Raw genomic sequence first — 14,012 nt, forward strand, 5'->3', positions numbered from 1 at the left:
AGTGTACCACTGACAGCCCAGGGGAGACGCTGGAGATAGATGCTAGGATGATGTCATATGGGGAGCAGGAACCCAGGGAGAAAGGGATCCCTCCGAGTAGCACAGAGAAGAGGAAGAGGAGAGGAGTCATGGAGTTCTGGATGGTGCATGGCACCCAGGAAGTCTCTTGTCTCCAATCTCAGGAAGGGACACAATGACAAGGCAGCAATGCGGAAGCATGGGAAAAGGCTCAAATTAAAGACAGCATGCAGGGCTGGCGAGATAGCTCAGTGGACTAAGCACCTGCTCAGGCAAGTGCAGGGACCTGGGTTTGATCCCCAGCACCACATGCCATGTTGGTGCCCCCCTCAGGTACGCTGAGCTGGCCACTGAAACCAGGCGTGGTGGTGCATGCCTGTAATCCCAGCGCTGGAGAAGCTGAAAACAGCAGGGTCACTATGAGTCCGAGTTGCATAGTGAGACCCTGTATCAAATACATTAATAATAATGATAAAAATGTAATAATAATTATGAAGATGGTGTGAGTGGAAATCTAGGGAAAAGCAGCTCTTCCCATAGAGCACTGCAACATGCCCGCCTCTATTTTGGGGTTGGCAGGAGGAACAGGCTCAAAACATGGGTCTAAATTTTTCATAAAGTTGTGGCTGAAGTTTTGCTTTTTAAAATTATCAGTATCCTTCAGAAAAGAAACCATATAAGGTTTACAAAAGGTTTCCTCCTCCAAAATGAGATGTCATCCATTAGTACAAAAGAAAAGAAGTGCTTGCAGATCTATCTACCAAGAGCTGTAGGAATGCTATGCAAAATAACCTTTCAAGTTCCCAAGTGCTGCATTGATAATGAAGGATGTTTTAAACATGGCAACTTAACATCTTCAATACCAGTGCTCCCTAGGTCAACCTGTAAGTGAAATGTGATCCCAGGAACTATTCCCTGGCTTTCCTGGAGTCACACTAGCCTGCTGTAGTGTTCACATGCAAAAACAGGACTATAGAAAAAAATTTTACAAAGTGAGGATACTGATCTCAAAAATCCACCATGAAGCTATCTATGATTAGCTTTTAAAGACGAACAGACTGATGGAACAAAATAAGTGAAGCTACAGAACCATGAGCTAATAGTTGATATTCGATAAAACTAGAATTTTAAAACAATCAGTACACAGAAATGTATTATTCGGCCAACAGTGTTGGAGACCACCAATTAAGCATTTAGGAAAAACTTAGACCCAAACTGTAGGTCTGACAAACTGTAGTTAATGGAAAACAATGAATAAAAGAACTGTGAAATCTATCTACAACCCAAAGAAGGCACTCGAGCAGCTGCTGGCCCCCCAAGGCCCATGGGCCCAGCTGGCTCGGGAGCCCCACACCCACAGGGACTGCCCCAGCAAGGGGGGCTACCAGGCCGTAGGTCTGAGGCAGGCCCCTGGTTGCTAAGCACCTGCCCTCTCCCGGGGGTCTCCAGTCTGGGCACCGGGGCACCTTCACCAGCCTACCTCCCCACGACCTAGCTACGTATTCCAGGTGGCATGAGGTGAGCCTCAGCTGTGAGGCCAGCCAGGTGCTAAGTCCCAGTACCCCTTGGGAGACTCTAAAAGCAGGTTGGCCCATGAAGGCCTGGATACAGTGCCAAAAACCACAGATGATTTCTCTCTCAGGATCATTTCATACTTGCACAGCTGTCATAAAGCAAGCTGAAAGACAAACCTGAGAAACCAATTATAACATATACCTCAAAAGGGAGCCAGGAGTGGCAGCACACAATTGTCACCCCAGGTACATGAGAGGCTGAGGCAAGAGGATCTCAAGTTTAAAGCCAGCCCAGGCAACTTAAAGAGAGCCTATTTCAAAAATAAAAAGCAGTGGAGATGTAGCTCAGGTGCTCAGTGGCTTGAGGCCCTGAGTTCAATCCCCAGTACAGCAAAGGAGTGGGGGACTAACGTATTTATAGATACGTGTGCATACACAAGCATAAACACCCCTGAATCATCAGAAAAACACCAGCCATCCCCTAGGCCCATGTAATTAGCATGCATATTTAGAACACAGCAGAGGCCAATACCTTGTAGTTGGCGTGAGTAGCCTTCAGGACGTCATGCAACTTGAGGTATGAGGGAAGATGATAGAAACTCCCCAGTGATGAGGACTTACTGGTTGTGACTGGCCCTGAGGTATCAGATTGTCGGGAAACTTTAAAAATACATAAAAAATGAACTTTTAGATACATGAAAAATTTACCAAGTTTAAAACCTAAATACTGAATTTTAAAAACATCCTGGGACAAATTAAAACCTCTCCTCACTTTTGTTTGACTAGAAGTAATGAGAAGCACAAGTAGAACCTAAGCCTTAAAAATGTACAAAAGACAGTAAAGCAATGGCTATGCAATGCAGCTCTGTGTTGTCTCAGGGGCTCAGCTGCCTGGTAAGGCAGGGACCACCAATCCAGACCTCAGGGCCTAGCACTTAGAGGAGGAGGAGGAACACAAGGCTGACAGCCAGCAGTGTAGCCACGGCATCATGCGGCTACACAGAGCAACAGGCGCACATCCTGGGACCTGTACAAGGTTCATGTGATGTTATAGTGCTCAGCACAACATAGTTAGTCTACTCCAGTTTTAAAGACTTCTGATTTAGGGTGCTTAGTTTCTTTACCTCCTCAAAAGATGCTTAGTTTCATAATGATAAATTTGTAAAGAATGACTCTTTTAGGGGCAGCGAGATGGCTCAGCGGACTAAGTGCCTACTTGGCAAGTACAGGGACCAGGGCCGGATTCTGTGGGCTTGCATGCTGCACTGGCACAGGCCTGGCCCCAGGGGCACGCTGAGCTGAGACAGAGTCTGGGCATGGTGGCGCACGCCTATAATTCCAGCACTGGGGAGGCTGAAAACAGGAGGATCATTATGAGTCACAGCTGCATGGTGAGACCCTGTACTAAATACATAAATAATGGGGAAAAAAAAAAGAATGAATCTTTTAAACAGGTAAATCTTCCTGCTATGTTTCAGGGCCTTAGAAAGCAGCCCCTTTTAAGAAGCCTTCATTGGTTGGTCAAAGAATAGAAAACTTCATTTAAAGAAGGAGGAAGGAGTCCAAGAGCCTGCTGCACAGCATGGCAGCCACAACTAACAACACTGTGCCTGGTATCTGACAGTGGTCTAGAGGCCTCGCTGTAAGTGGATTTAATCAGCTCCTCACGCTGCACACTGAGTCCCATGAGGTCCTGGGGTGAGGCTCGGGAGAACCTTCCAGCATCTCCACCAAGAGCAGGACAGTCAGGACTGGCAGCTCTAGGGCCCTCCATTCTCCTGTCTCCCAGGTAAAGAAGCCACTCACGCAGCTGTGACTTTCTGGGCCTCCCCCCACCCCCCCACTGTCAACCTTGAGCTCTTGCAAATGCAGTGTCCATGCCCTACTTCAGGACCCTTAGTCAGTGTGCTCTCTCCACGTCCACACTGCCCCTTACTAAAAATCAAGAGTGGCTACAGCAGTGCCTCTGCTGGAAGGATGAAAAGCAGTACGAAACATGGATGAAGGGAGCCCTTGCCAGGCTTCCAGAGACGGGCGAGATATCTGAGAGCACACCCTGGGAAACCACCTCTGACCTGAGTGCCGTGACAGGACTGCCACAGAGAACCACACTGGCCCACTGACCATGTCAAGGGCAGAAGCTTAGGTCCTACACATGTCCAGAACAGCCCTCCCAATGCCACTGCCTACCTGCACTCGCCTCACTGGCCTTTTTCGGGCTCAGTGGCACAGAAGCTTGTTCTCCGGGTTCTTTTTCCTTGCCCTTGCGCCGGATGGGACTTAGTGAAGGGGGGTTTGTCAGAGAAGGCAAAGCTGCCTGAAGCAGAAAACAAAACAGGACTAAGTACAACCCACACAGAGATTAAAAAATGAGAAGTATCACATGCAGTTTTACTTTGCACTGAAGGACACCAAGTTAGACATTCATTTTAACCCCTATTTATAGAACCCAAACAGTGTACCCCAGACCATCCACTTCTAGTCCCACAAAAATCATAGGTGGCAAGAATGGCCTAGAGCTTCCTCATAGGTACACAGGAATGGCTGGCAACAAAGGGCCCTCAAGGAACTGGGAGGCCAAGCCACCGGAGTCCCCATCCTTCCCATGACAGGGCATCAGGCATTTACACCGGGCCATGGTATAAGCAGCCACATACTTTCCAAGTTTGAAGATAAAGTGACTCGCTAGGGTCACAGCCAAGAAGCAACCAGCCCCCATGAATCCACGCAGCCTGCGTTTCCCAGTCCCAGGAGAGAACACAAAGCATGCAGACAGCGGCAGCAGACATGAGCCAGAATGAGGAAGACAGGCCCAGGGGCTCCAAGTCCAGCTCTGCTGCTCACACCCTCCCGGACCTCAGCAAAGTGCCCGCTCAGCATCTGGACCCATAGCTCTGTGCAAACCAAGCCCGCAAACACTGGCAGCTGGAGATGACAAGGTCACGATGGGACAGTGCTCTTGTAACACAGGCCCTTGCCACAAACAGGGTGTGTCAGCACCTGGACCACAGACTTCTTGGCTATAAAACCAGGAGAACTAAGTTTCTGTTGTCTGAAGCTCCCCAGCATTTGCGAGGCACTGACCTCACACCTCTGAGCCTATTCTGTAAAGATGTATCAGGGGACAGATGGCTGCAGTCTGAAGAACAGACTGCAGAGAGCAGGGAGGGGCTGCAGAGGGCAGGTCACAGGGCCACCACAGGAGTGTCCAGAAGAGCCACAGCCAGAAAAGGAAAGCAGGTCAGTTCTACCTAGAGCTGAAACAGCCACAGCATACAGAGCTTCCTGTGGGTTCTAAAACTGACCGTTTGCCCAATTCTGTAGCATACTTTAAAAATGAATCATACACTTGAACTGCATGGCATATGAATTATTTCAATAATGCTATTTCAAAAAAAGCTAGGCATGATGGTGTAGGCCTAGAATCCCAGCACTCCGGGAGACTAAGACAGGACGATCACAAGTTAGAGCGCAGACTAGGCATTCATCAAGCTAGAAACGGGAGTCATCACAGGTCTCACGTTGTATGACCTGGCTCTCACTTCCCTATTAAATACCTTCCAAAAATACAACTCCACTGCTATGTACATGCACATCTATGTAAAATGTCCTGTCTGTCTACAATTTAGTGCCTTGGTAAGACTCTTTCAAAATAAAACCTAACAATGATGTACTCAGATCTTGGGCTCAAATCCTACTTCTGCAAAGTTCAATTCATCAGGCCAACGCAGTGGTCCAAATGAGACCATCAGTCTGTACAGAACGGCACCAAATGGAGAGAAAAAGAACCTGCAGTGATGGCGTGTGTCCAAGAAGAGTAAGAAGGAGGAGCTGTGCGGCCTTGGGCTCCAGCTAGAGAGACACCAGGCCGCAAGCCAGGCAAAAATGGGCGCAGGGAACGAGGAGGAGCTCAGTGAGGACCAGTACGCGAGACTGACACAACTGGGAAGGAGCCACACCAGTGCTGTGTGGCTGCTGGCTATGCTGGACTGTAGCTCATGGCAGGACTAGGTTTCCTGGTGCTCAGACACTGAACGCGTGCAGCCCTGACCCTGCGCTGAGCGTCTCTGTCCAGTCCTGGAGCCACGGCCTACACAGCTGTCTACACTTGAAGTAAATGACAAGTTTCTAAGACCCCTGGCCACATTTCAAGAGCTCCAGAGCTCCACGTGGCTGCTATCCTGACTGAGGTGGACATAGCACAATTCCATGATGGCACAGAACCCCACTGGACAAGGCTGGCTCTCAGAGAAAAAGCAGAGAAGGCCTGAGGTGAGAAGGAAAGGCTGACCAGGGCAGGGCTGAGGAGCAGTAGGGAATCAGAGGAGACACCAGCCCCAGGCAGCAAACTGAAGAGCAAATTCAGGCCAGCAGAGACAGGGTGTGGGAAGGTGTCACAGCATGGACCAAAACGGTCCTCTAAAGACCATTGTTCCTTGCCGGCCCCACTCTCAGGGCGTGCTGAAATGGTGACTGAGACTGGGCATGGTGGCATGCGCCTGTAATCCCGGCATTTGGGAGGCTGAAAACAGGAGGCTCACAAGTCTGATCTGTGTAGTGAGATCCTGTAGACTCTGTACTAAATACATGAAAGAAAGAAAGAAAGAAAGAAAGAAAGAAAGAAAGAAAGAAAGAAAGAAAAAAGAAAAGAAAAGAAGAGAAAAGAAAAGAATAGAGAAAAAGGAAAAGAAGGGGCCTGGGGAGATGGCTCAGTGGAGTAAGCACTTCCCGGGCAAGTGCAAGGGCCTGAGTTCAATCCCCAGTTCCACAAAGAAAAAAAAGAAAGAAAGAAAAGACCATGCACAGAAGGCTTGGGCCCAAGCGAGTGGTCCTGGCATATACATGTGTGCATGATGGTGTGTGTGTATATAGGCTGGGACTGCCTCAGATAGCACCTGAAAGAGAAAAGGAAGTTACATGGGAACAATTTAAAAACAGAAAGCACATGGGGCTGGTGAGATGGCTCAGTGGTCTAGAGCACCTACTTAGAACAAGCTTAGCAAAGCACAGGGACCACGGTTCAATCCCCTAGCGCCACATGCCAGCCAGCCCCGCCCCCTGGTGGGCTGAGCTGGCCACACACACATAAATAAATAAATAAATAAATAAAACTTTAAAAAAAATAAATTAATTAAAAAAAAAAAACAGAAAGCACAGGCAGAGAACAAGCAGGTGAAGTGGACCGGTCGACCTTAAGTGCACTGTACGAGTAAGCACCATCACAGAGTGAGGCATGGTCCCATCAGAGACAACAGCACATTCCTAGAGATCACACCCCTGGCATGACCAGGCCTTATTTCCACTTTCAGTGCTACGTTCACCCACAGAACAGTGGTAAGGAAGGGATGCCTGCTAAATGAGGTGCCCCAGAACCCAGACCTCAGCCCTGACAAAGCTCTCACCTTGATCGCTGGTCCAGGAGCCACGTCATCCAGGACATGGGCACAGATGTTGATCACCTTCAGCAGGTGGGAAAAGAGCTGCTCCACCATGGGCACCAGGGTCCGGTCCCCCAGGGCAGGCCACACCTCTTCCTGTCTGGTAGCTACAGGGTTGGCTTCTTCTTCAGAGCTCCATGAACTTCGCAGAGATTTGGGGGCACTAGCTGTGACACAGGCAGACACATTACCCCCACCTCCACAGGTGGGAAACCTAACTGATGGGGGGACATAAGTCACTAGGTCCCCTCTATGTTGAGCGTTTACAGGATTTCTGGACCTCAAGCTCAGACACATTAATCTTAGCATCAAACTGACCCTTCCAATCTACATTGCCAATTTCTACGAATGTCACCATCACGCACTGGTCTAAGACATGGCTGATCCTCCCAACTGACGCTCTTCCAGTCTCCCAGCCTTTTCCCTCCAGCCCCAAAACTGCTCTCAGGACTGGAACTTCCATGCTAACCGCCAGCCCTCATCAGCAGTTCACTGCTCTTTGTCAAGCAAACATTTTAACAACCTTCATGAAACTGGCCGACACAGCCCGGTTCCCTAAGAACAAACACTGAACCTACCCCCATTTAATTTCAAAGGACGCTGCTCCCCTTGATGGCCACATTTTCAACTGTCATCCCATCTTTAGGTGACACCCATAATGACTTTCACGCCCCAATGGCACATGGCAACTCACATCTCCATGCTTTTGCACCTGCCAACCACACCTAGAGGGCTCTTTCCCAGCAGGGCACGCCACTGCCCACACACGGTATGCAGCTGTCCTGCGCTGCCACAACCCCTGCCAATCTATAGCCAATGTGAGACTAGACCCTGCAGGGTACGCCTCCTTCTAGGCCCTGTGACAGAGTATGACACAGACAGGGCTTGTACTGAAATAGCCCTCAGGACTCAGCTACTCTTGAAGGAAGCAGCTACCCCTGGTGACAACTCAGAATGCATCCCCATGTGCTTGCCACCACCATCCTCATGAGGAAATCATCCCAGCACAAAGTACCTGCAAGCAAGTTGCCTGCCAAGATCAAGGCATCTTGATGGGCAGAGATGTCCAGCGGAAACCAAGCCGAGGAGAGCAGGGTAAGAATCACAGTGGCCATCCCAATGGTGCAGCTTTTCCTGGACTCAGTGGGAATACTCAGCGGGGGTGCTCTGGAAGCAGAAACCTGACAGTCACACTAAGGAAGGGCCAAGGAACAGCCTGTCCTTTGCAGAGCCGCAGGAGAAAGGCATGTGAGGAGATACTCTACAGCTCAGAAACTCATCTCACTATTTGTAGCCAGTTAACACATAGCTCTGTAAAAATCACTTGGGAAATAAAATAGTAGAACTGAAAAATATCCTGGAGCCACAAATTCATTGTGGTATATCCTTAACTTTCTTTGTATTTCGATTTAGCAAATATTACTCTACTGCCAAAAGCTGCTCAACTCTTGTGCTAGCCCGATGCAAAGTTGTATTTGCTTAATCTTAGCAGAAAAGGGGACCAGGAATAAGCGCCTGCCTGGCAAGCACAGGGTTCTGAGTTCCATCTTCAGTACCGCCAAAAAAAAAAAAAAAAAAAAAAAAAAAAAAAAAAGAAAATCTTTGCAAAAGAAAGCAAGCAAACATTCTAGGCCAAGGACACATGAGCCAATGTTAGCTGGCCATACACTGACACACAAGACTCCTGCAGGTCCACTTTTAAGTGGGAAGTGAATCAGCCAAACACTTTTTATTCACCAATGCACACAAGAAGGATTACTTCTCAGTGCTGTAGAAGAGGTAAACTGCGTCCCAGCACCTCCCAGGCCATTTGCAGAAGGAAAACTTTTTAAGTAAAAACTGTGAATGGCAATTCAATAGATGCTGGAATCTAGTCCTATATAGTTCCTCACAACTCTAAACACTAGGTCACACTTGATTTTTTGTACACAGTAATTTTAGAAAAAAGTCAATTAGAAAAGTTTCTACTAGCTTATGAAAACTCTCTTAGCCCCACAGATCGTACCCAAATCCCCACAGATACTTGGGAGCCTGAGGCGCTCATCAGCCTTTCCCCACAGTCCTCTTCCCAGTTTTCACACCTAATAGGGCAGAAGCAAGTACTGCCAGACACTTTTTCCATAAGGCCAAATTGACAAAGGGAATAAAAAGAAAGCATAAATGGATCCCAGTAATCACATGAGTACTGCACCCATGCAGACAGACACAGACTGAGGATACATACCCACAATGCCAGCCTAAGCTCCACACACAAACTGGAAAGGTGGCCGAAAGAAGACACAAAGCTTCGCAGCATCCAAACTACGGAAGAAGGGAATACGAAGTCACTACCAAATACCAACACTGAAGATTTTCATGAGTATGTGTGACTTTACTCATTGCAAAAAGAGTTCTTTACTATTCCTTGGAATGAGCCAAGGTTCTGTGGACAAAAGCACAGTTCCTGAGCACGTGTGCAGAGTAACAACTGGGACACAGCATTTCCCACACGATCTCCCGTCCCCAGACCACGTGGGCGCCAGGGACACAGCCTCCATCAGCCCAGCCTGAAGGACTTACCGTGAGTGCACGTGTGGTGGCCGTGATCAGCTCATGAGAAACAGTGGCAATAACTCTTGACAGGTTATTTTCCATGGTGACATCTGTTATGCTTGGTAGTAAACTATACCCTCTATAGATTCTATAAGAAAAATAGAGATACGTAACACTCTTTCAAATCATATGACATTTTTCAAAATCAGAAGGCAATGTAAAGTTTCAGATGGAAGGCTAGAAGGAGGGCAGTGTTGGCTTTTAAAGAGAGACTAGAAATAATTTTGGTGCTTATTTGGGGAGGAAGGCTGAATGCCTCCTCTTCCTCCCTGGCACCACTCCCTGTAGCACGCGCTATGCTATCCTTACAGCCTGCTGCCAGGACACAGTCTTCTGCACCTGAAGCCACCGACTCCCACAAAAAAAAAAAATCCTTTTCTTTCTAATGTATTTAGTGTAGGGTCTTCAGGGTCTCACTGCACAGATCGGACTCGTAGTGATTCTCCTGTTTTCAGCCTCCCAAGCGCTGGGATTACAGGCGCACACCACCACGTCTAGTCGCAGTTGTGGTCTCAGTGTGCCCCAGGGGCAGGGCTGGCAAGGCACACTGGGGATCAAACCCTGGTCCCTGTGCCTGCCTAAGCAGGTGCTTTATTCCACTAAGCTATATGGGCCAGGGAAATAGCTCAGCAGCATAAGCGCCTGCCTTGCAAGCACAAGGTCTTGAGTTCGATCCCCTGATGCTGGGAAAAAACAAGACAAAACAAAAAATCAAAATCCCTTTCTCCACAACCAAGATCCTAAGGGTCTCTTCTAGTAGGTGAATTGTGTCACATATCGATTTCTACCCTGATAAATTCTAAGGGTCTTAACATAGAGAGATCAACAAAACTGTGGAACTCCTGGAAGATCTGATTTATCATCTCCCCACCAGCTCTAACAAAGCAGAATGAATGGTGGGAAACACAGAGGCACAACTCGTAACTGTATCTACCTCCAGGAAAGCACAGCTAAGTGACAAGAGCCAGCAGAAGTGCACAACCAGACTTTCAACGGCGGAGTCAGGAAGCAGTTGCAATGCAACACTAGACTCATCTCTGTGGGCAGCTGGACTCATTTCCAAAGTGGCATTAGCAGTATCAGTTCACCTTAGGGTTATCGAATTCCTGATCACGATTCTCTTGTACACACTCCTTATCTTACAGGAATATTTGTGCCAGATCTTTTCAAAGGAAATAGCAGCTCAGAGGTTAAACAAAGTAGTCTCTGAGGGAAAATATTAAGAAAACCTAGAAATTAGTCCCATGTGTGATTTTTAAAAGTGGTCCTTATGGAGAAAGATAAAATTTATTTAGGAATACTGACTGCAGGGCCAGGGATATGGCTCAGTGGCACAAGCACTTGCCTGGCAAATATAATTTGATTCCTGATAGCAACAACAACAAAAAATACTGACCGCAAAATTTGAAAAGCTGAGTTCTAAATTCAGGACAAGACTATCCAGTGATTAATAAAGCTTAAAAGTCATTTAGTCAAGATCTTAGGGGAAAAAAAAAAATGCCAGTTAGCAGAGAGTATCATGTAACTTTTTTACATAACACTGAAAACATCACAGTCTCCTTGTCATTTCTTTTTGTATTTATTTAATACCAAGTATTGCTATGCAGCTTAGACCCAGTGATCCTCCTGTCTCAGCCTCCCCAGTGCTCGGATGACAGGTATGCACAACCATGCCCGGTTTTGGTGGCCAGCTTGGCACATGTCCGGCATGGCATACAGTACCAAGCATCAAACCTGGGTCCTTGCCTTTGCCACACAAGCAATTAGCCTGCCGAGCTATCTCCCCAGCCCTCATTATCATTTCTGTTGTGTTCTCTGCACACTAATTTTCTGAAGAAACCTGCACCATCACAAAGGCATGTGCTCCTGGGAGAAAAAGAGGCCACACTCCATGCTCTCACCACACGCTGGCACCACTAGCCAGTCAGTATGACCAATGGGATTACAGAGAGTGCTTCCTCTTCACAAGGGACAGTGCTCAGGGGACAAATCTCCAGATTATGCAGGAGAGCCACATACACAAAAATCTAGCTGGCAGTCTAAGGAATGCAATGTGTGACACAGTCACCATGGCATGGCTGCAGCTGGGCTTAAGCACAGAGGTGACAGCGTGTCTATCCAAGCCAGGGAATAGGGCCTGCTCAAACCTGCCATGGAAGTGGGGTTGGGGTGTGTGCCTAGGAAGGAACTGGGCCCCCGGGGAATGCATACCTGGTGATGGTGCTGACCGAGAAGTGCGAGGGAGGCTGCGTCTCATGCATGAGGAGCTTCAGGTGAACACTGCTCTGGTCTCTTGCCACAGCCACTACTGGATCAGCCTGTCCTTGGTCACACTTATAAAACAGCTTTGGGACAAGCCTACACGAGAGGAAGGCGAGTTTACTGGGAGCTACGTTCGCCTCACCCTCACTCTCTCCTCCCAGGATGGCCAGCCTGAGCCTCTGGGCCATAGCAGCAGCAGCAGCAGCTCTGCAGGGAGCATCCTGGCAGGAGAGCAGAGGACAGGGCTGGTTCAGTTTCTTTTTGGTGCTCTCTACATTTCAAAATGCTGGCAGCTGAAATATTACAACTTGGTTTTTTTTGTCATTTTAGTAAAGAACTTTTTCAGAAGACTTAAGAGTGGAGTGGCTGACAATGAACTCACACTCGGGAGTGCTTCCTGCTGCCGCCCACTCCATGCCCACCCTCACACTGCTCACACTTCAGCCAAGCGGGCCCACGAGGACAGGAAGCACAAGTAAGTACCTCACCAATGACGCCGCAGCAACGTGCCGCACACGGGGGTCTTCGTCCCCCAGCAGGGAGATGACAACATTACTAAGCACTCGCTCTTGCAGTTTTAAAAACTTTAGAGAGAAGGATACTACAAGTAAGCAATCTCTGCATTTGACTATAGATAAAATATTCTGGCAAGATCAACATGATTCATTTTAAATTAATCACAATTCGCATAAGGTAAAGCGTGAAGCCTAACAATACAAGGACATTCCGAGAAATTCTGCCCCACTGGGCGCCCTGCACCCCCAGCCCACCCCCACCTGGGTCCAGGGCAGTAGGGACCGTTTCCAAAAGTAACCGCTTACCCCTGTGTAATGATGAGCACCTCTGTGCAAGCTCTCTGCCTTTGCCTCCAAAAAGCTCACCAGCCTGAAAAAAGAACCGTCAACAGAGAAGTGACTCAGTCACCCAGCACACCTTTGCAGCCAACGGTGCTCTGGAGGCTGAGGCAGCACTTCTCAAAACGAGAGAAAGACCGATGGGCTTCAACAGATTTGCATTCCGCTCCCAAGTCCAACACCAGCGAGACAGAACTGAGGACATGGCTCTTCTGCAAAGCTTTAGCAAGAGGGGCCTAGAAAGAAGCAATCTCTGTGCTCAAGTACAGGTAAAAGATTTCAGGATGGTCAGCACGGTTAGTGCTGCGAGAGCCCATGGAGCTGCCCCGTGCCTGCTGTGGGTGAGCTCTCTGCAGAAGCCCCCACTCGATGGCTGGCTCAGTGTCCTCACAGCAGGCTGGAGGCGAGAACCACTCTTGACTTGAAGGTGTGCCAAGTGGGGAAGGAACTAACCCACAAGGCTTCTGGTTTCCTTGGGCTGTGCCTGGTGGAGTATGACTATAATCCCAGCACTCAGGAAGCTGAGGCAGGAGGATTGCTGTCACTTTGAGGTTAACCCGGGCTACAATTGAGTTCAAGGCCAGCCTAAACTGAATAGTGAGACTCTTGTCTCAAAAAAGACAAACAAAACAAAAATTTAAAAAAATTGCAACAAAACATGATCCAGTCACCTCACACTTAAATTCCGAATAACAGTGATTCCATACATTTTTTTTTTTAATCCTTACAGGTACACACCCCTAACCCTAGCACTCAGCAGGCTGAGGCAGGAAGATTGCCAGAAATTCAAGACCAGCCTGGGCTACATAGTTAATTCAAAGCCAACCTCAACTACATGAGACCCTGCCTTAAAAAAACCTAAAAAACAAACAAAAATAGTAAATTGATAAAGGCTGTATTTTTTAAAAAGTTTAAGACAGGAGCTAGGACTATAGCTCAGTGATAGAGTACTTGCCTACTACGTACTAGGCCCTGGGTTCTATGCCTACATGAGAAAAATATAAAAATAAAAAGCTTCTTTTAAAGCTTAAGACATTATGCCTAAGATGTTTGATATTCAGACAGATAGTGAGGTTAAGCTTAACAGCCTAGATTGTATGGTAATAACAATAAGCTTCTCACCTGGAGGGTTAACAACCTAAGTTTGCAGACCAAAATTAGAGAAAAAGGAGGGCCGTAGGGAAAGCCAACATTTTGGCCGTAGCCTTCCAAGGTCAATTAAGACTCAGGACATATGAGAACTTGTACTATAACGTCATGTAACTCGGTAGTGTCCCAAATTTTCTGATCAAGGAGATTATGGGGCCAAAGAGGAAAGTGATAGATGATGTAGA

At 47.8% G+C, this 14,012-nt stretch overlaps 1 protein-coding gene across 2 annotated transcripts in view; it reads right to left on the reverse strand.

Moving 5' to 3' along the window:
• Window positions 1-14,012, reverse strand: part of Htt (huntingtin) — a 149,447-nt gene that overhangs the window by 61,020 nt on the left and 74,415 nt on the right. For both annotated transcript variants that reach the window (XM_004624601.2, XM_023700011.1), the window contains exons 20-28: window positions 12,646-12,709; window positions 12,308-12,408; window positions 11,774-11,920; window positions 9,530-9,650; window positions 9,195-9,271; window positions 7,986-8,137; window positions 6,935-7,137; window positions 3,723-3,849; window positions 2,065-2,192 (exon numbers count right to left, since the gene is read on the reverse strand). In XM_004624601.2, the coding sequence (XP_004624658.1) occupies window positions 2,065-2,192; window positions 3,723-3,849; window positions 6,935-7,137; window positions 7,986-8,137; window positions 9,195-9,271; window positions 9,530-9,650; window positions 11,774-11,920; window positions 12,308-12,408; window positions 12,646-12,709 (1,120 nt within the window). The remainder of the gene's footprint in view (window positions 1-2,064; window positions 2,193-3,722; window positions 3,850-6,934; window positions 7,138-7,985; window positions 8,138-9,194; window positions 9,272-9,529; window positions 9,651-11,773; window positions 11,921-12,307; window positions 12,409-12,645; window positions 12,710-14,012) is intronic.

The sequence above is a fragment of the Octodon degus genome, unplaced genomic scaffold, assembly GCF_000260255.1.
Source record: "Octodon degus isolate 3935 unplaced genomic scaffold, OctDeg1.0 scaffold00006, whole genome shotgun sequence".
NCBI lineage: Eukaryota > Metazoa > Chordata > Mammalia > Rodentia > Octodontidae > Octodon > Octodon degus.